This window comes from Hylobates moloch, unplaced genomic scaffold (genome assembly GCF_009828535.3).
Source record: "Hylobates moloch isolate HMO894 unplaced genomic scaffold, HMol_V3 SCAFFOLD_8, whole genome shotgun sequence".
Classification (NCBI taxonomy): domain Eukaryota; kingdom Metazoa; phylum Chordata; class Mammalia; order Primates; family Hylobatidae; genus Hylobates; species Hylobates moloch.
Genome location: NW_026652283.1, coordinates 30952832 through 30975292, shown reverse-complemented (window position 1 = coordinate 30975292; position 22461 = coordinate 30952832). Strand labels below are relative to the sequence as shown.

Below are 22461 nucleotides of genomic sequence, written 5' to 3'. Positions count from 1 at the left end.
TCTCTATAGAATGATTTAATAATGTGACTTCACAAACCCTTGTAGTGACTAATTGAAGTGATTGTCAGCAATCTGGAATTTTCTTGCTTAAAATTCTGCTTGATTTTTTTTTCCCCCTTTCTGTTCTTACACCAGATTGGTAGTTCTCAACTTCAGTGTTACAGAAATATCAGGTGTTTTTAAATGCATATTCTCTAGCTGGGCATGGTGGCACGTGCCTATAGCTACTTGGAAGGCTAAGTGGGAGGACTACTTGGGCCCAGGAGGCAGAGGTTGCAGTGAGATCACACCACTGTGTGCCTGGGCAACAGAGTGAGACTCCATCTCAAAAAAAGAAGAAAAAAATGCATATTCTCCATCTCCTTCCCCAAAGATTGTGATGTTACAGATTGAGGTGGGGTTCAGAAATCTGTGGGGTTTTTTTTGTTGTTTTTTTTTTTGAGACGGAGTCTCACTCTGTCACCCAGGCTAACTGGCACGATCTTGGCTCACTAAAACTTCCGCCTCCCAGGTTCCGGCAATTCTCCTGCCTCAGCCTCAGCCTCCACACAGCTGGGACTACAGGCGCGTGCCACCACACCTGGCTAATTTTTGTATTTTTAGTAGAGGCGGGGTTTTGCCATGTTGGCCGGGCTGGTCTCAAACCCTGATCTCAGGTGATCCACCTGTCTCAGCCGCTCACCATGCTGGGATTACAGGTGTGAGACACTGTGCCTGGCCAGAAATCTGCATTTCATGCAGGTGATGGACAGTCACACTTTGTCGAAAAATATTGCCCTTGACAACAAAAAAGTTCTGTTTTACAGTGAGTTTTTAGACTTGCTAACCTAATTTTTAAATGTTTCTTAGAAAACCTTTCTCATTACAGAAACAGAAAATCTGTGGGAGCTTAACTTTGCAGCACCACATGCTAGAACCTGTTCAGCGGATTCCCCGGTATGAGATGCTCCTTAAGGACTATCTCAGGAAACTGCCTCCCGATTCCCTGGACTGGAATGATGCGAAAAGTAAATGCTTTTTTTTGTTTTCTCCCTATTATGGAATAATCAAGTGGCCAAGCAGCCTTATGGTTTCAAAGAGAAATACATCTCACAGCCACTTTAGTCAAATGTTGCTGTTGGAAGATAATTTCATTGGAAATTGTTATCATCACCTCAGTTAGGCAAGTCACTTTTGAGCCAAAATGACAAGTTTAGAGCGATGCAAATCACATTAATTTTGCTGGTTCCATGTTAGTCACTGGCTCTGAAATATAAAATTATAGTCTTAAAGACATCTAGAATAGGAATACACAATTTTCTTGTCAGAGGAAGAATACAGCCATTCAGAATTACAAGTGCTGCTGTTTCATTAGATAGGTTGGTGCATACCAAGAAAGCTAAGGTGACATTCACTATGTAAAAATAACCTAAGCAGAGTTGGCTGCACCTGCCCTAACATGCTACCGTATCAGGAAATGGTGCTTTTTATTGTCCAATAACATTTTCTCCAGGAGAAATTTATTTCAATTCTGTTAGATATCTTATTTTTTCATTAGATTATAATGAAAGGGTTTTTTTTAGAGGCTTATGAGTTTCAATACTTTACCTTTTTCTGCACTTTTACAAATCAACTGTAAAAGCATGAATGAAAATTTAAGAAATAACAGTGGCTTGATATTCAACAAGCAGTAATGGTACTTGTGTACAACCTTAAAACATTACTACTTTCCCTTGTAATTTCTTGTTTTCTGTCATAAGTGAACCCGGATGAGAGATGAAGTACATAAAACATTTTTTGTCTTGGATCCTTAACCTTTTCTTTTTTAATTATTATTATTATTATTATTATTATTATTATTATTATTTTGAGACAGAGTCTCACCCTGTTGCCCAGGCTGGAGTGCAGTGGCACGATCTTAGCTCACCGCAACCTCCACCTCCCGAGTTCAAGCCATTCAGCTAATTTTTGTGATTTTAGTAGAAATGGGTTTTCACCATGTTGGCCAGGCTGGTCTTAAACTCCTGATCTCAGGTGATCCACCCACCTCAGCTTCCCAAAGTGCTGGGATTACAGGTGTGAGCCACCGCTCCTGGCCCTGATCCTTAGCCTTTTCTAGAACACAAGCTGTCTCAGATATGTTTCTCCCACCATTTGAGCGACTCTGACCACAGAAACTTCTCTTCTCCATTCGCCCCTTCCATAGTGTAGAATGAACTCGACTTGCCACCTCCTCAAACAACTACTTCCTATGAATTCTGCCCTGTCTCCATTTTCCATCCATCTCGCCTGACTGCCTGATTTGAGTGGCAGATCTAGTGGTGGGGGTGGGGGTGGAAGCACCACTGCTTTTCCTCAAATTCATCTCTAGAGCAGTGGCTTTATCCCATCTTATTTTGTCTTCCTCTATCCTGGATCCTGTAGCAAGTGCACAGCATCGCCCACATCAGAATAGTTCTTTAAAATGTAAATTAAAATGCAGTTTATTCTATACTCAGACTTTGGTATCCCCTTAGATGCCCATGTCAAAAATGAGAAAGTTGGTGACATGGTATGGCATTTTATTGCTTTTTGTTTGTTTTCCATTGCTACTTTCACTAAAATTCCAAGGAAATCACAGAAGAAGGGCTTTTGGTGACCTAAAAGTAGAAATGAAAGCAACAAAAGTGCATTCTGTCCAGCAGTACACAGAAGACAAAAAATGTAGTTGAAAAGTCTCAGGGTTGTTGTGGTAACAGAATTAGGCAGGGCAGTATTCACAAAACAGAAAAGAAAGGAAGAAAATGAGACATGATTTAGGATTGAGAGGTTTTCCCTGGGGTCAATCCAGCAAGAGGTCTCGGCAACCACAGCACTTCACCAGCAGCCCCTGGAGCGCCTACGATGTCCACAGCAAAGAGTTCCCATTCCCACCTGCCCCAGCAACAAAACCCTCCAACACTGGCCTCAGAAGATTCCCTTTCACCCGACCCAGGCTAGAACTGTGAATGTATTTTCCCAAAGAAAGTAGGTTATGCTTAGTGGTTAATTTGCTCATACAACTAGTGAAATAACTTACTACTCCTGAAATATTTTGGAACTTTTGAGTCAGAAACCTGGGTTTAAGTTTGGCCCTCCAATAGCATAGCTGTGTGACCTCAGCCAAGTTGTATTACTTCCCCATTTCATTCATCTGCCAAATGGAGCTAAAATACTTAACAGTTTAAGGCTGTGTAAGAATTGATATTGTAATAAAGTACCTGGTATGGAGTTAGTGTACACCGTAAGTTTCGAAGTCTTTGAGTATAGAAGAAACTGAATTTTTGTTTACATTTTGGAGAACTATTCTGATTTGGGCAATTCTGAGCACTCAATACAGGATCCAGGATAGAGGGAGACAAAATAAGTTGGGCTGGGGCCACAGCTCAAGAGATGAACTAAGGAAAAGCAGTGATGTTTCTATCTCTGCTTATTAATTTTGATGGTTCATTGGGGATTAATTAAACCTGTGAGCCTAATCATCATGTATGACTTTTTATAAGGAAACACAAAGTTTCAAGTAATCTGCTTACAAATGAACTTTAGAAAGTATATACCATTTATAAATGGAAAATGCCACTATTTTTGTTGTATCTTTGGTCTCAGACTTCTTAATTTAGTAAGTTACTCAGCTATATAGAAGCACAGGAAGGACAAAGCATATTTATTTACTTTTCTTTTTTTCCCATTTAGAATCACTTGAAATTATATCTACAGCAGCAAGCCATTCTAATAGTGCAATAAGGAAAATGGTAAGTGGTTTTCGGAGGAGACAGGAACCTCTGATTAGACAATTATCAATAATACTGCCTCAGTACTATGTAGATTTGGACCAAAGTGAATCGAAATAGATGAACCAAAAAGAATGTTTACGAAATGTTTAATGTTATCTGGAATAATTCTCTGCACTTGCTACTAAGTGATGGAATTTATATCAAAACGTATGCTTATTCCTAATCCCTTCGGAATTTAGATTTTAGTTAAGGTCATAGTATTATTAAAGCTACTAGGTTGAAACCTGCCTGTATGTGATCTTGCTGTTTTAATTTCCTAGGAGAACCTAAAGAAACTCTTAGAGATTTATGAAATGTTGGGAGAAGAAGAAGACATTGTAAACCCTTCAAATGAACTAATAAAAGAAGGACAGATCCTCAAACTAGCTGCTCGGAACACTTCAGCACAAGAACGCTACCTTTTCTTAGTGAGTGTTAAAGTGTTGGCAAGTCATATAAGAATTATATATAAAAATGTGGCTGGGCATGGTGGCTCATGCCTGTAATCCCAGCACTTTGGGAGGCCGAGGCGAGTGGATCTTCTGAGGTCAGGAGCTTGAGACCAGTCTACTAAAAATACAAAAAGTAGCTGAGTGTGGTGGCGGGTGCCTGTAATCCCAACTACTCAAGAGGATGAGGCAGGAGAATTGCTTGAACCTGAGAAGTGGAGGTTGTAGTGAGCTGAGATCGTGCCACTGCACTCCAGTCTGAATGACAGAGCGAGACTCCATCTAAAAAAAAGGAATTATATATAAAAATAGTTGTATACAACTTGGAAAAGTAGAATGTTTCCTTATTCACCAAAGCAATTACATCTAACCTGGTTTAGTCAACATTCCATTTAGGGAATATTCCATTTAGGGATTCAATTTAGGGAAATATTCCAAGTAATGTATTTTTCTGTATACTTGGTATGGATGGCAGGCAGTAGTGGCCCATCTGGAGCAGTTGCTGCAGTGATGCTGTTTGCAGCGGGGGAGGCATGGCCAGGGCAGCTACCCACTCAGAAATGCCTGCTCCCACTGCCTGGCCTCTCCCCGCTCCCAATGCCCATTCCGATTTTGGAGCAAATTTGGGGCCAAGCCTGGGTGCTGTTGCAAACCGGCACGGTGTGCACACACTTGGGGCAGTGCTGATATGTCAGCCCCCTGGTATCTTAGCCCCTTCTAGACTTTGGGTGCCAATGAGCATGGGAGGGAAGCCAAGGGATTACTGAGGGTGGCTTGGTGTGGGCCTGCATGTTCCCCAGTGCCAGCAGTGGAAGCCGCTTGCGGTACGCTTGGTCCAGCCACAGCTTTGCAGGGAGCCGGCGCCCATGCTGGTGCCTGGAAATGCTCCCCTTGCTGTAGCTGGCGTGCCTGGCTGTGCGCATGACCCAGACGCCGTGCTCGCTCATTCACGTACCCCTTGCTGCTCCAGGCTCGCTCTTGGCAGGTGTGGGATCTGGGCTGGTGGCAGAAGCCAAGCGCAGCCTGCCAGGCCGAATGTGCAGAATGAGCCCAGCAGGCCCAAGCAGAAGTCAGGCAAAGGAGCCACTGGCCACAAAGGCTTCCAGCTGACAAAGCAACACCCCAAGGATCCTTCGACAGTATAATTTACTTCAGTAGCACATACTGACAACAATTTAACTTTACACACGTAGGATATGATACTTTCGGAAATCCTCATTTTGCTTGTTTCAGATTTTCTCTTTCATTTCATTCTCAGGTAATTGGGTACCATTTCCTGGATATTTTGTTGGTGTATCATTTCCTGACATCAGTTCTCTTCCTAATACTCTGTAGTCACTATTTTTAATCTTTCTAGGCTAAAAATATATATAGGCCTGGTTGTAAGTCTTGTGTCGAAAATATCTATGGGAAAAGTACATGAGTTCTCTACATAGTTCTTGCTCACTGCAGTCAGTCCTTGACCCTTTCCTTCACTTCCTGGAAATGACAGTCTGGGGCTTATCTCAAATATAAAAGCACTTCCTGGAGCATCCAGACCATTTTGTTTTTGGACTCTGTCCACCTGACCTTTACTCTTTGCTATCCTAATGAATTTCAATTCCTTTCTATATCTGATAAGATGATAATAAGAATCATCATAATAATATGCATTGACAAAGAATAAGCTAACATTGAATAATAGCTTAATAAACGTTAGCTTTCATTCTGTTTGTTATTAAAGAGAAACAGACACATGGGTGAAAAGGCTGCCTGGTGACTGGCATACAGTACATTCTTAGGATGTTATTCATGTCTGACTTTTCTGCTGTGAGGCAGTCATCTCACCCACCATAGCATGCGTTGTCATGGGAGCTTAGAGGCTTCTGTACCTGTTTCCAGTCTCCATTGAAAGGAAAACGTAGGAACTAATTGTCATGCAGAGGGGTGTTCAGTACAAGGGGTCTTGAAAAAGTTCATGGAAAATGCATATTGTGAAAAAACTATGCATAGATTTCAAAGCTTTTTTGCAACAAAATAAACCCATAGTAACTTGTTATAACATGTCTGAACAGTATCTGGTTTGGGGCACTAAGAAGGGTAAGACATCAGTTTGAGGCCAGGCACAGTGGCTCATACCTCTAACACCAGCACTTTGGGAAGTCGAGACAGGAAGATGGCTTGAGCTTAGGAGTTCAAGACCAGCCTGGGTAACATACAGAGACCTCCCTGTCTCTACAAAAAAAATTAAAAATTAGCTGGGCATGGTAGCTTGCGCCTGTACTCCTAGCTACTTGAGAGGCTGAGGCAGGAGGATCTCTTGAGCCGAAGAGTTCCAAGGCTGCACTGAGGTATGACCATGCTACCCAGCCTGGGTGACAGAGTGAGACCCTGTCTCAAAAAATAAATAAATAAAAAGTAAAGACATCAGGTTGAAAAGAGCCCCTATCAAAGCAACATGAATTCTGTTAAAATTGAAGCAAGAACAAACATCAAACTTACAGTGAAGTTTGGATGCAAAAATGATAAAATCATTGATGCTTCATGAAAAGTTAATGGAGACAATGCCACAAAGAAATCAGCAGTTTACAAATGGGTAACTGATTTTAAGAAGGGACAAGACATTGCTGAAGATGAAACCTGCAGCAGCAGACCATCCACATCCTTTTGCTAGGAAAAAGTTCATCTTGTTCCTGCCCTAATTGAAGAAGACTGACAGTGAACAGCAGAAGCAGTAGCCAATACCACAGACATCTCAATGGGGTTCATCTTGCACAAGTCTGACCGAAAAATTAAAGTTGAGCAACTTTCCACTCAATGGGTGCCAAAAATGTTGCACCCAGATCAGCTGCAGACAAGAGCAGAACTTTTGGTGGAAATCTTAAATAAGTGGCATCAAGCTTCTAAAGCATTTCTACAATAAATTGTAACAGGAGATGAAAATGGCTTTCCCAGTACAATCCTGAAGACAAAACACAATCAGAGCAATGGTTACCAACAGGTAGAAGTGGTCTGGTCCAAGCAAAAGAGGTCCAGTCAAGAGCAAAGGTCATGGCAGGGGTTTTTTGGGAGGCAATATGCCTGCTGACTTTCTCGAGCGCCAAAGAACAATAACATCTGCTTATTATGAGATGACTTGGAGAAAGCTAGCCAAAGATTTTAGCAGAAAAACGCCCAGGAAAGCTTCTCCAAAGAGCCCTTCTAAACAATGACAATGTTCTTGCTCATTATTCTCATCAAACAAGGGCAATTTTTTGAGAGTTTTGACAGAGAATCATTAAGCATACGCCTTACAGTCCTCTGACTTCTTTTTGTTTCCTAATCTTAAAGAATCTGTAAAGGACACCCATTTTCTTCAGTTAATAGTGTAAAAACTACTGCATTGCCATGGTAAAATTCTCAAGACCCTCAGTTCTTTAGGATGGATTAAATGGCTGCTATCATTGATTACAGAATTGAACTTGGTAGAGCTTAGGTTGAAATAAATTTTTTTCTTTTAATTCCATTTTTCCACAAACTTTTAAAAGTCTTTTTGTATCAGTCATGTTTGTATTTTTTTATTTTTATTTTTTATTTATTTATTTATTTATTTTTTATTTATTTATTTATTTTTTGAGACGGAGTCCCTCTCTGTCGCCCAGGCTAGAGTGCAGTGGCGCAATCTCGGCTGACTGCAAGCTCCGCCTCCGGGGTTCACACCATTCTCCTGCCTCAGCCTCCCGAGTAGCTGGGACTACAGGCGCCTGCCACCACACCCAGCTAATTTTTTGTATTTTTAGTAGAGATGGGGTTTCTCTGTGTTAGCCAGGATGGTCTCGATCTCCTGACCTCGTGATCCGCCTGCCTCTGCCTCCCAAAGTGCTGGGATTACAGGCGTGAGCCACCGCACCCGGCCCAGTCATGTTTTTAAAAGAATTTGGTTGCTATATGACCCACTAGTTCTACTCCAAGTTTTTATAACTCAAGAAAATTGAAAACATGTGTCTGCATAAAAACTTGTACATCTTTGTCCATAACAGCATTACTCATAATAGCCAAAAATTTTGAGGCAACTTAATGTCCATCAACTGAATAGGTAAACAAAATGTGGTATGTTCATGCAATGAAATAGTATATGTCAAGAAAAAGGAATAAAAACTTATATATGCTACATGGATTAACCTTAAAATGTTGTGTCAAGTGAAAGATGCCAGTTACAACAAACCATGTACAATATGGTTCTATTTATATGAAATGTCCAGAAAAAGCAAATGCATAGAGACAGGATGTAATTAGTGGTTCCCTAAGACTAGCAAGGAATGGAAAATGGATATGAGGTTTCCTTTTAGAGACATAAAATGTTCTGGAATTGGTGATAGTTGCACAATTTACAACTGTCCTAAAAACCATGATTTGTACATTTTAAAAGAGTAAATTTTATGGTATGTTAATATCTTCATAATTTAAAAATGTGTATTTTTACCAGATTAACTATAAAAGTTCTCATTTGTGCTGAACAGAAGTACTTCTTTCACGGGTAATATAGAGAGCTAAATAGAAAAGAAGGATGTATCATGTTTTCAGAGTCTTCTTCAGAGGTCTATTATAAAAGATCAGATGATTATCATCGGCAAGGCAAATCGGGGTGGGGAGGGGGTGTGGCATATGAAGCGGGAGAGCAGTGGGAAAGCAGCAGCGTCAGGAGGCAGAGCAGCAAGCAGAAAGCATGGGCAAGAGCCTTTACTGTGGTTTCTGCAGGAAGGAATGGGCAAGACAGAGCACCAGGATTAGGACTGGCTGGTTGGAATAATTTCTTTAGGGCTTAGGGGCTGTTGTCCTGGCCCTGAGGTGATTGGGGCAGGAGAATAGTGGCCCAGAGAGTCAGTGTTCAATATAGGAGGTGACTGCGGGTGTGAGTTCTGAATTGGTTGGTTTCCACATGAAAGGCGTGTTACTCTCTCTAGGAATTGGGTAATCCTGGGAGGGGCAGTCCTGTCAGTGTCAACAAGGCCTTAAGTTGCCTCAAATCGGCCAGGCGTGGTGGCTCACGCCTGTAATCCCAGCACTTTGGGAGGCCGAGGCGGGTGGATCACGAGGTCAGGAGATCGAGACCATCCTGGCTAACACGGTGAAACCCCATCTCTACTAAAAATACAAAAAAATTAGCCAGGCGTGGTGGCGGGTGCCTGTAGTCCCAGCTACTTGGGAGGCTGAGGCAGGAGAATGGCGTGAACCCGGGAGGCGGAGCTTTCAGTGAGCCGAGATCCTGCTACTGCACTCCAGCCTGGGCGACAGAGCGAGACTCTGTCTCAAAAAAAAAAAAAAAAAAAAAAAAAAAAGATGCCTAAAATCAAAAATACGTAATAAAAAGATATGCTTAATACACCATTCTAGGCAACATAACCAGGAGCCAACGTCTTTCCTCTGTCTTTGCCTTTCAGTTGCTGGGATCATTTTACTTTCTCCTCTTCCTCATTAATGTGACACCCTCTGCAGTTAAACTCTGAGCTCTGGGTCTAACCAATTGCCTCGGCCTAATTTTCAGTTTTGGGAGTTGTTTTGGAAAGAGGTTTATGTTGAATATCTTGAGGCAGAGCTGAGTTAAACAGGTTTTGGAGGACAGGTGGCAAAGAACCTTGGGGAAAGTGGCAGTCAGTGACTGAGGAAAAGACCCCTCCTGTTCCAGTTACTTTAAGCCATCAAACATGCTGTTGCCTCCCAGGAGAATGAGGTCACGTGGCAGGAATTTTAGGAGAGCCACATTCATTCTTTGAAGACCATCTTAGAAACATTTCCAGTGTCATGTTGGTTCTTTTCATCTACCCTCTCCGGTGCTGTGCTTGTCACAGAATCTTGCCCTGCCAGTGCACATTTATTCCCATGGAGCCTCTTGTTCTTTTACTTGTAGAAACTTCAGAAGCACCATTTTTATTTTCTTTTCCCTCTAGAAAGGTAATGAGGGCTAGTTTTCTGTTTCCTACACTTGAGATAATACATTTGTCTGGAAAACCAAACTATATTTAGAATCTGCTGTCTGCTTTTAAATGATCTTCATGTGTTTGCATATTTTCATGCCTCCACACCATACTTTTTCATTGTTTTTTATGTTAATGTAGGATGCTGTTTAAGGTAAGCCATTTCATGTTGCTATCACAGAACACCTGAGACTGGGTAATTTATAAAGAACAGGGGTTTATTTTCTGCAATTCTGGAGGCTGGGAGGTCCAAGATTGGGGGGCTGGCATCTGGTGAGGGCCTTCTTACTGCATCATAACATGCAGAAGGCAGGCATCGCATGGTGAGGGAGAGAGCAAGAAATCCACCTCATGGCCTCAAGCCCTTTTATAATCGGCATTAATCCATTCCTGGATTAATTCATAGATTACTGGAGTCCTCATGACCCAAACACTTACATTAGGCCCCACCTCCCAACACTTCTGCATTAGGGACTAAGTTTCCAACACATACTTTTTACACATTCAAACTATGGCAGGTACTCTTGAAATAAACTGTGACATCCCAAAGTTAAAAAATAAAATAAAATCACCAAATTATCCCACAAAACAACCAAGACTTTTTATTCTTGGCTCTTTAGAGTTGTTCTGTTCCAATGAGTCCTGCAGCCTGAGTGATAGAGTGAGACCCTATCTCAAGTATAATAATAATTGCTAAATATTACTCTCTTCTTCTAACACCTGTTTTTAGACTTGCCCTGTAAGATACATCAATGAGAAATTCTTGTGTTTAAGAACTTACAAAGTTAAGAAATTAAGCTCCTGGTATATCAAAAGTCCTTAGTAATTTGTTGTGAATTTATTGAACTAACTTACTTAGTGTAGTAGTACAAAATTATTGATTTACACAAATATCAATAAAATATGTATGACCCATGAATGGGAAATATATTTTTCAAAATGCAAGAATATGATTTTTTATACAAGCATAAACCTCAATGTTTTAGTAAATAATTTTTCTCATGCAGGAAGTACTGTGTTCTCTAGAAATTACTTAGAATTTTTGTCTAGGGCTACCTTTAAAATTGATCAGTTTCCCACCGGGCGTGGTGGCTCACACCTGTAATCCCAGCACTTTGGGAGGCTGAGGCGGGCGGATCATGAGGTCAGGAGATCGAGACCATCCTGGCTAACACGGTGAAACCCCGTCTCTATTAAAAATACAAAAAAAGTTAGCCTGACGTGGTGGTGGGCGCCTGTAGTCCCAGCTACTCGGGAGGCTGAAGCAGGAGAAGGGCGTGAACCCGGGAGGCAGAGCTTGCAGTGAGCCAAGATCGCACCACTGCACTCCAGCCTGGGCAACAGAGCGAGACTCCATCTCAAAAAGAAAACCTGATCAGTTTCTCCTATTTATTTTCTTTACTGATATATGTTCTCCTTCCTTGCAGTTCAACAACATGTTGCTGTACTGTGTGCCCAGATTCAGCTTGGTAGGCTCTAAATTCACAGTTCGAACCAGGGTTGGCATTGATGGAATGAAAATTGTAGAGACTCAAAATGAAGAATATCCACATACTTTCCAGGTATCTGGGAAAGAGAGAACACTGGAACTGCAGGCCAGGTAAGGGAACCATTTCTATCACACTGCTTTCCAAAAGCAAGCATCAGAATGAATCATTAGAATAGAATGGCTCTGAGGGTTTTTCCCAAGTGAATGCTGCAGATCCCTGGGACTCTGGTTGGATGTAAATGCAGAGCGGTAGGTTCTTGAAAAGCAGGAGTCATGTATCCTCTCTCTTGATTCCTCCATAGTGCCTAGGACAGTGGTTTGTAAACAGTAAGCATTCAGTAAATTGATTAACTCTTCAGAAATACAGGGTACTCAGAGGATGAAATTATTGCCATCAAGCTGGTACCTTGACTTATAGTAAAAGGTTCTCTCCTTTTGGTCCACAAATGTTTATTGATGCTTATTATTCCATGCTAATCTCTGAGTCCTTCAGATACTCTACATTTTAGGGCCTTTGGGGCACTTGAATGGAAAGAAGTGTTCGTAAGAGGTAGGGTGGTAAGGGTAAAATTTCCGCCACCATAGTTGCAGGATACATGAAGGGGTGCCATCAGGGGCCCAGGTGGCCTCTGGCAACCAGGACTTCTAGAAGGTATGGCTCTTGTTATATTTTTATTGATTGGGAGAGAAAGGTTTGGAGTTATGACTAACATTCCCCTAGCCATAACCATTTTTTTCTTTCTTTCTTTCTTTCTTTCTTTCTTTTTCTTTCTTTTGAAATGGAGTTTCGCTCTTGTTGCCCAGGCTGGAGTGCAATGGCGCAATCTCGGCTCACTGCAACCTCCGCCTCCCAGGTTCAAGCTATTCTCCTGGCTCAGCCTCCTGAGTAGCTGGGATTACAGGCACCTGCCACCACGCCTGGCTAATTTTTTTTTTTTTTGAGATGGAGTCTTGCTCTGTCTCCCAGGCTGGAGTGCAGTGGCCTGATCTCGGCTCACTGCAAGCTCTGCCTCCCAGGTTCACGCCATTCTCCTACCTCAGCCTCCCGAGTTAATTTTTGTATTTTTAATAGAGACAGGGTTTCACCATGTTGACCAGGCTGGTCTCGAACTCCTGACCTCAGGTGATCTGCCTGCCTCAGCCTCTTAAAGTGCTGGGATTACAGGCATGAGCCACCACACCTGGCCCATAACCATTTTTAAAGGATTAAAAATCCGTGAGAACCACTGCAGTTGATCATAGCTACCTCATGCATGAACCCCTGGAATACAGAGTGCTGTCACGTTTTGAAATACCTACTTTAGAAAACAGTCATCCAAGCTGGGCTTGGTGGCTCACGCCTGTAATCCCAACACTTTGATAGGCTGAGGTGGGAGGATCACTTGAAATTAGGAGTTCTAGACCAGCCTGGCCAACATGGCAAAACCTTGTCTTTGCTAAAACTACAAAAATTAGCCAGGCATGATCCCGTTACTGAACTCCAGCCTGGGCAACAGAGTGGGGCTGTGTCTCAAAAAATAATAATACTAATAATAAGTCATCCATCTATTGTTCTAATGCATGGCCTGGTAGAAATGTGGATGCTTCAGGAAGTCACAGAGCAGCGGGTGAAGAACCAATCCTAGCTCTAGTGGCGTCAATATCCCAGAATCCACGGAGACTCAGAATGTTCTTCTGCTCCTTTCCATCATTAGCTTATGTTTCTGGCTGCTCAGGTGAATTTACCCTGGATATTCGTACTTAGTAACTGCCTAAAAGCTGAAATTTCAGATTTTAAAAAGAGAATAAATCATTTTAACAGGAATCTGTGCCCAGGGAGTCCAAGAATTCGTGAATTTCCAGTTTTGGAATGTGGGCAGGCTGGGAAAGTTTGAAGAAACAGCTAGTTCTTTGCTTTTCCACAGAGAATATATACTGAACTTCCTTTTCCTTAGGGAGCAGGTAGCATTTGAAACTTGCCTTTGAGTGTCATTGTTTGCCTACCTCATGGTGGGTTTGGGCCCTAGCCCTTCAAACCCAAGGGCAGAATATATGATGCTCTGCTGAAGGCTCTTGACTGAGTCCTCATTCAGTGGTTGATTTACTGAGCTACTGGCCCTGGCAACAGGAAACACTATCAATAGTTCTTTTTTCTTTTTTTTTTTTTTTTTTTTTTTTTGTTGGAGACAGAGTCTCGCTCTGTTGCCCAGGCTGGAGTGCAATAGCATGATCTTGGCTCACTGCAACCTCCATACCCCGGGTTCAAGTGATTCTCGTGCCTCAGCCTCCCAAATAGCTGGGACTATAGGTGCCTGCCACCAAGCCCGACTAACTTTTGTATTTTTAGTAGAGATGGAGTTTCGCCATTTTGGCCAGGCTAGTCTCAAACTGACCTCAGGTGATCTACCCACCTTGGCCTTCCGAAGTGCTGGGATTACAGGCGTGAGCCACTGCACCCAGCCTCATCAATAGTTCTGATCATCATAGTTTTCACTGCAGAAAGAATGAAAGCGTTGCTGACTCTGAAATTTCAGCACACTTCCATCTGCAAACCCAAGAGTTGTGTCTAACTACAGGGGAGGTATTTCTAAGGTTTCTTAGTTTGCCCGAATGGATACTTTCAGTCCTCCTTTAGCCAGTTGGGCTATTTTCTCATCAAGATGGGGCTGATTGGTGAGGAATTTTCTTAAGTACAGGCACTTTATAACATTCCAACACACAGTACTGGATACCTTCCAGTTCTTGTTGGTAACATGGTTATTCTGTCTAAAATTTCTTATTTACCTAATCTCATTGCTCTAGTTACTTTCAGTATGATCTATCATGCTTTTTCTTTTTTTTTTTTTTTTTAAGGCAGAGTTTTACTCTTGTCACCCAGGTTGGAGTGCAATGGTGCAATCTTGGCTCACTGCAACCACCTCCTCCCAGGTTCAAGCAATTCTCTTGCCTCAGCCTCCCGAGTAGCTGGGATTACATGTACCCACCACCACACCTGGCTAATTTTTTATTTTTAGTAGAGACGGGGTTTCACCATGTTGGCCAGTCTGGTCTCAAACTCCTGACCTCAGGTGATCCACCCACCTCGGCCACCCAGAGTGCTGGGATTATAGGCCTAAGCCACTGCACCCAGCCTATCATGCTCTTTTAAGAATGGGACAAACACTGAAGTTCCAAGAAAGTCAGAGTGCCATAGGTATTATGTGGAATCAAAAATTGAGTATATATTTGGAGATATTGAAAGATCTTTTATATTTTTGATTCTGAAGCCAACTGGGAAAAAAGGATCCCACTTTTCTTGCTAAGGTATGAGTCAGCCTCAAGACTGAAGTACATTTGTGCTGCTTCTACTTTCAAAAAGATAAAAAGTATTCTGTTTTATATACAGAATACTATTGTGGTTTTCTATTGCTAAGTGGAAATAAAAATATAAACGGGAAAAAAAGCTGCCATAACCAGAAACTAAAACAGAAAGCTATAAAGACTCGTTGGGTTTCTCTGCGTTTGAAAGGCTAAGAGCAGCTAGCAAATAACTGTGCTTCCAACAGAGCTGTGGTGGCAAGGCAGAGCACTAGGGAGAGTTTTTTAATTTTTAAATTTTTTTTTATTTTGAGAAGCAACATTGAAGCCCCCAGGTGAACAATAAGCAGAAGCTTCCACTTGGCAGACACAGATTCCAGCAGCATTCCTGGCACATCGTGGCGTCCAATAATCAATTTGCTGGAAAGATAGATTGTGACGCAGAAACAGTCCTTTAGCCAGCCTCATGCATATTTCATACCTGTGGGAATCAGGCAGGTGACCTTCAGGCTGGAACTCAAACTTAGCCCCTCTACCGAGCACATACAGACAGAGCACACTTTTTGATCCTCTTCAGAATTTTTCAATTTGGAGCTCTTACCCAGTTCAGAGTCCACTAAAGAGGATTTTTCAAATGCAGTATGCGACAGAAGCCAGCAACGTCAGCTACCTGCAAGAAAGAGGAAATCAAGTTTGCCTTATAGGAAAAAGGAAACGTGACTACAGTCAAGGAAATTTGTTTTCTAAGGATAATTACTAAACACCGGCGTCTATTAATCTGTAAAACCTCCTTCCTACAGGCATTTAAAATTGTTATGTGCTTTTCTTTATCTAAAATGAGGTTAGGTTTGGTATTGCCCAAAGCCTTCTAAGAACTGGAAGATAAATTGTTTATCAAAGGAAATGTTAAATAGCTCCCTAAGGCTTTAGGGAGATATTTTAGATTCTCAGGGATAATTATTATCTCTTCTAAGATGGGCTGTGAATAGTAGCCTTTAGTAGCCTTCATGTGTTTTAGAAAACTGAAGATTAGCTGTTGTGTATTCAGTGTAATGCTATAGGTACAGTTATCTCATATATCTAACTTAATGATGGTTTTTAAACAGTATATAAATGGAAGCTAAACCTAACCCCATCAAATTTTATGTGCACCAAAGTCAGTGGATAGTCTGAACCTCTACTTAAGAAGAATTTTATTTGCTTAATTGTCAGAGATTAATTTTTATTATAATTCCTTCCATAACATCCCTGAATTTTCCAGAAAGTTGGAACAACAGGAAAGCATAGTTTTATTCACCCGGTGTGAATCATTAATGTTATTTACATTCACTTTAATTTTGTTTTGTTTTAGTTCTGCGCAAGACAAAGAAGAATGGATCAAGGTAAGCCTCATTTCTGTTTCCTTTTCTTTCTTTTTTTCTGAGGCAGAGTCTCACTCTCACCCAGTCTGGAGTGCAGTTGTGTGATCATGTCTCACTGCAGCGTCTGCCTGGGCTCAAGCAAGCCTTGCACCTCAGCCTCTCGAGTAGCTGGGACTATAGGCGTGCACCACCATGTCTGGTTAATTTTTTTTGTATTTCATAGAGACAAGGTTTTGCCATGCTGCCCAGGCTGATCTCGAACTCCTGAGCTCAAGCGATCTGCCTGCCTCGGTCTCTCAAAGTGCTGGGATTACAGGTGTGAGCCACCGCGCCCAGCTTATTTTCACTTTTGTTTTTTAGTAACATCTCTGTGTATACAAATGTGCATATATTGTTGTGTGTGTTTTAATATATAGTAATCAGAACAGGTTCACTGAATTTTCAAAGTGATTCCTATCATAGATAGTTGTTTGATAAAGTATATTCATTGGTTTATATGAAAAACTTTAACGTGTGCTTTGAATTTCACTTATACTTTAGGCCCTTCAAGAAACCATCGATGCTTTTCATCAAAGGCATGAAACCTTCAGAAATGCAATTGCAAAGGATAATGACATTCACTCAGAGGTTTCTGTGAGTTGAATTAAATTCTTAACTTCAAACGCTTTCATATCTTTACAGGTGCAGAAGATCTGTCTAATCATTTTGTTCTCCAACCTTTTCCCTTTACAATGTCAGAACTGGCTGGTTAGACAGAATCTCATTCTTTCTTAGATGAACACAATAGTGAGTGACTTTTCATTCTACTTGAACTTCTTTGAATTTTTCTTATTCTTTTTTTTTTTAAACAGAGTCTTGCTCTGTCGCCCAAGCTGGAGTGCAGTGGCGCAGTCTTGGCTCACTGCCACCTCTGCCTCCCGGGTTCAAGTGATTTTCCTGCCTCAGCCTCCCGAGTAGCTGGGATTATAGGTGCATGCCACCATGCCCAGCTAATTTTTGTATTTTTAGTAGAGAGAGGGTTTCGCCATGTTGGCCAGACTGGTCTCGAACTACTGACTTCAGGTGATCCGCCCGCCTCAGCCTCCCAAAGCGCTGGGATTATAGGCGTGAGCCACCGCATCCAGCCTTATTCTTGAGTTTCAGAACGTGGTTTGAGCAATATAGTTAAAGTTCTTTCAAAAAATAATAATAAAAGGGAATTACAGGTTTTTTCTATTAAAATTGAATCTTTCTTCCCTTTTTAGACTGCTGAGCTAGGGAAAAGAGCCCCAAGATGGATCCGAGATAATGAAGTGACAATGTGTATGAAATGCAAAGAACCTTTCAATGCACTGACACGAAGGAGGCATCATTGTCGAGCGTGTGGATGTGTAAGTGAGACTCTTGATCATTAAGCTTGCTGGTAACTGTATAAGTGAGGTCAATGTAAGTGAGATTTCTCTTTTTTTTTTTTTTTTTGAGACGGAGTCTTGCTCTGTCGCCCAGGCTGGAGTGCAGTGGTGCGATCTCGGCTCACTGCAAGCTCCGCCTCCCGGGTCCACGCCATTCTCCTGCCTCAGCCTCCTGCGTAGCTGGGACTACAGGCGCCCGCCACCACGCCCGGCTAATTTTTTGTATTTTTTAGTAGAGATGGGGTTTCACTGTGTTGGCCGGGATGGTCTCGATCTCCTGACCTTGTGATCCGCCCGCCTCGGCCTCCCAAAGTGCTGGGATTACAGGTGTGAGCCACCGCTCCTGGCCCGTAAGTGAGATTTCTTGATCATTAAGGTTGCTAGAGTGAGCCGAGATTGCGCCACTGCACTCCAGCCTGGGCGACAGAGCGAGACTCCATCTCAAAAAAAAAAAAAAGGGGTTGCGAGTAACTATATAAGTGATGTGAAGTCATCAACTTGGGACACACAAAAAAATGACTTTCAACAAATCACTTAATAAATTTATTTTGGTGCCAACTATGTGCAGAGGACTGTGCTGAGCCCTGGAGAAAACACGTTAGAAAAAATGTTCCCTGGCTTTACAGAGCTTACATTGTAATGGAGAAGACAGACAAATAAGAATTTCAAATTCCTATAGATGAAATAAAAAGGCAATTGAGAAGTTAAAAATGGACAGTATTAGTAACAGAGGAAGATTTGGAACCAATTTTGGTTAGAAAAAGAGACCTATCTGAGGGGTTGGTATTTAAGTTGATGCTTAAAAGATTGAGAAAGGGGCTGGGCACAGTGGCTCACGCCTATAATCCCAGCACTTTGGGAGGCTGAGGCAGGCAGATCACCTGAGGTCAGGAGTTTGAGACCAGCCTGACCAACGTGGTGAAATCCCGTCTTTACTAAAAATATAAAATTAGCCAGGCGCGGCGGCGCATGCCTGTAATCCCAGCTACTTGGGAGGCTGAGGCAGGAGAATCACTTGAACCCAGAAGGCGGAGGTTGTGGTGAGCTTTGATCGCGCCACTCTACTCCAGCCCGGGCAGCAAGAGTGAAACTCCATCTCGGAAAAAAAAAGGGGGGTTGAGAAAGAGCTAATAATCAATAGAGACAGGGAAAAACTTCAGACAGTGAAAGGCTATATGCAAAGACCCTGAGGTAGGAAGGAACTTGGTCTATTCATGAGACTGTCAAAGGTCGTGAGGCTGGAGCATGATGAGTAAGAGGAGGAATTTAGATAAATAATGGCCAAAGGATGTCTATGAGAAACAAGAATAGATGGAACCCACAGTACAAGTAGATGTTCTGGCTTTGATGAGGAGAGGTAAACTTCCTCCATTATATCAGAGAGGAAAAAGAAAAAGGTGGGTACAAATGTGGGTGAGTTGGCGTTTTTGTTGCTCTAGTGGTGAGAAATGAGGGAGTTTAGGTGCAATATCTGTTTGTTTGTTTGTTTGTTTGTTTGTTTGTTTTTGAGACAGAGTTTCGCTCTTGTTGTCCAGGCTGGAGTGCAGTGACGCGATCTCGGTTCACCACAACCTGTGCCTCCCGGGTTCAAGCGATTCTGCTGCCTCAGCCTCCCTAGTAGCTAGGATTACAGGCATGTGCCACGACACCTGGCTAATTTTTGTATTTTTAGTAGGGATGGGGTTTCTCCATGTTGGTCAGGCTGGTCTTGAACTCCCTACCTCAGGTGATCTGCCTGCCTCGGCCTCCCAAAGTGCTGGGTTACAGGCGTGAGCCACCATGCCCAGCTAAATAGATAGATAGATAGATAGATAGATAGATAGATAGATAGATAGATAGATAGATAGATTTTTTTTTTTTTTTTTTGAGACAGAGTCTCGCCCTGTCGCCCAGGCTGGAGTACAATGGTGTGATCTTGGCCGGGCGCGGTGGCTCATGCTTGTAATCCCAGCACTTTGGGAGGCCGAGGCGGGCGGATCACGAGGTCAGGAGATCAAGACCACGGTGAAACCCCGTCTCTACTAAAAATACAAAAAATTAGCTGGGCGTGGTGGCAGGCACCTGTAGTCCCAGCCACTCGGAGAGGCTGAGGCAGGAGAATGGCGTGAACCTGGGAGGCAGAGCTTGCAGTGAGCCGAGATTGCGCCACTGCACTCCAGCCTGAGCGACAGAGCGAGACTCCGTCTCAAAAAAAAAAAAAAAAAAAAAAAAAAAAAGGTATGATCTTGGCTCACTGCAACCTCCACGGTTGCACCACCACACCCGGCTAATTTTTTGTATCTTTAGTACAGACAGGGTTTCACCAAGTTGGTCAGGCTGGTCTCAAACTCCTGACTTCATGATCTGCCCACCTCGACCTCCCAAAGTGCTGGGATTACAGGCGTGAGCCACCTCACCTGGCCCCATTTAGGTGCAATATCTATGTTCACTGAAGAGTGAAGTAGAGTCATCAGTTGAAAGTTTAGGGGAAGGAGGAGGAGATGGGAGATTCAAGAAAGAGGACTAAGTGTGAAAATTTTCTCTGGGCAGAGAAAAGTGAGCCTAGTAGAGAAACAAAGGTGGACTTGGGCACCTGTTAGAAATTTACAGTTATAAATTTAAAGGGACACTAGTCAGCTTAATGGCAATGATTTTTCTCTAACAAGATACAGCAACTCAGGCCAGCGAAGGCAGATAGCAGGGTTTATCCAGAGTAAGTATAACAAGAAAAACACTGGAAGAGAAGGGAAGTATTTGCATCAGAGAGTTAATAATGAATAAGAGAAGTCTCAATTGGATAAAAAGAGCAAGAAAGCTAGGAAACAGGCTGATGGTTAATGAGAAAGTGGTGGGGTCAGTGGACGGAAGAATTTCGATAAGTTCGGAGGTGTATGGTAGCGGACATCTTGGGGCTAATGAATTAGAAATAAGAGAGATGTTGGTGAAAAAAATGGGATATGTGAACCTGGCATGCCAGATACGGTTCACCCTCTGGTGGTGACACAGTCCCGGGGGTGACCGTGAGATTGGATCCTAAGGTAGACTGCATGGCGCTGGCAGCAGATATATAAGGCAGTAGAGTTGGGCTTGTCATGTGGATGTTGAAGTCCACAGACATTGTGGTAGGGCAGAGAACTATGATCCATTAGTGAGAAATTCCTGAGTGAGTGGGTGTGGGGCAGGTGAGGAGATGCTAACTCAGTAGAGGAGATGGGTAGAGCCAGATGATGATGGGCCTCAGAGCTGCCAGGGGTTTTTGAAGGCAAGAAAAGAGTCAGGGAATACAAGCCTCAGTGCTCAGCCCTGAGATCTCAGAGGTGACAGAAGGTGAAGTGGTGAAAAAAAAAGCCTCCACTAGAGAAAAGAGCCTGAGAATATGGAAGAGTTTGCTTCTAGAGTGAAAGGTCCAAAGGTCCCAATGGAAGGGCATGGAGGGGAAAGTGGGAGATGGGGACTGAACTAGATTAAATTATGTACAGAGGCCAGGCGCAGTGGCTCACACCTGTAATCCCAGCACTTTGGGAGGCTGAGACGGGCGGATCTCCTAAAGTCGGTAGTTCAAGACCAGCCTGACCAACATGGAGAAATCCCGTCTCTACTAAAAATACAAAATTAGCCGGGCGTGGTGGTGCATGCCTGTAATTCCAGCTGAGGCAGGAGAATCGCTTGAACCCGGGAGGCGGAGGTTGCGATGAGCCGAGATTGCACCATTGCACTCCAGCCTGGGCGACAGAGCGAGACTCCATCTAAAAAAAAATTATGTACAGAGCAGTATGTTTGGGGATGAGGCTGAGAAAATAACCAGAGAGCTGGGCCTTTTCCTAGAATCTGAGATAAACAGGAAAGTGGGGCATGACATGGAGTGAATTCTACTGGTATTTGAGATAAGGGTAGGCACCCAGACCTATTGCCATGATCCCAAATGTTTCCGTGGTGGCGTGGCAGCCTACAGGATGGTGCTTCCTGAGAATCTAAAGAACCATGCTTCACCCTGAAGATACACATGTTATATGTTGGTGGACACAACCTGCTTGGTATTGGAGTAAGCACTGCAAGACAGGGACTGGCAGAAAACTGAGGCTGGAATGGTGTAGGTAGGATTCAGCTCATTGAGAGCCAGCGATGCCACGGTAGGATGCTTAAATTTGATCACACTTTAAAGGGAATTGGTTCAGTGAAGAAATTGTTGAGGAATACAGGGAGAAAGTAGTCAGGAATGACTTTAATGTTAAGATTTGGGTGACTGGATAAATGGTAGTGTGCTATTAACTGACATAAGAAATAGAAAAATGAAGCAAGTTGAAATGAAGGGGAGAGGAGCAGAAATAAAAATAACAGCAGTTACCATTTATGATGTACCAGTGCCAGGCATTGTTTGAAGTGTGTTGTGTATACTGTTGCTTATAATTTCTCAATTCCCCTGTGAGGAAGGTTCTATTTTCTCCATTATATAATTCAGAAATGGACTCTTAGAAAAGTTATAATATGTTATTTCTGTTATTTGTTTTTCTTTTTTCTTACTCTCTCCCTGTGGGATTCAATTCAGATATATATAACATCACCTCATTCCATCTTCCATGTCTCTCCTGTTTTTATCTCTGTGTCTCTCTCTGTAGCATTTTATTCATCTCTATCTCCCGTTTTGTTCATCTACTCTTCAGTTGTAGCAAATCTGCTGTTTTGTTCATTTTTAATTTTAATTATTTCCAAAAGTTTTTTCCTTCCAAATCTGCCTGATCATTTTTGATAGTTGTTTGCCACTTTATGTTTTCAAACATTTCTTATGTAATTTTCAAATTTGTATCTAATAATC

General features: G+C 42.4%; 1 protein-coding gene across 8 annotated transcripts in view; it reads left to right on the top strand.

The window, feature by feature from the left end:
• Nucleotides 1-22461, top strand: part of FGD4 (FYVE, RhoGEF and PH domain containing 4) — a 248049-nt gene that overhangs the window by 214548 nt on the left and 11040 nt on the right. For all 8 annotated transcript variants that reach the window (XM_058442941.1, XM_058442940.1, XM_032159969.2 and 5 more), the window contains 7 exons: nt 869-1007; nt 3691-3749; nt 4052-4198; nt 11580-11752; nt 16269-16299; nt 16819-16911; nt 17523-17648. In XM_058442941.1, coding sequence (XP_058298924.1) covers nt 869-1007; nt 3691-3749; nt 4052-4198; nt 11580-11752; nt 16269-16299; nt 16819-16911; nt 17523-17648 — 768 coding nt within the window. The remainder of the gene's footprint in view (nt 1-868; nt 1008-3690; nt 3750-4051; nt 4199-11579; nt 11753-16268; nt 16300-16818; nt 16912-17522; nt 17649-22461) is intronic.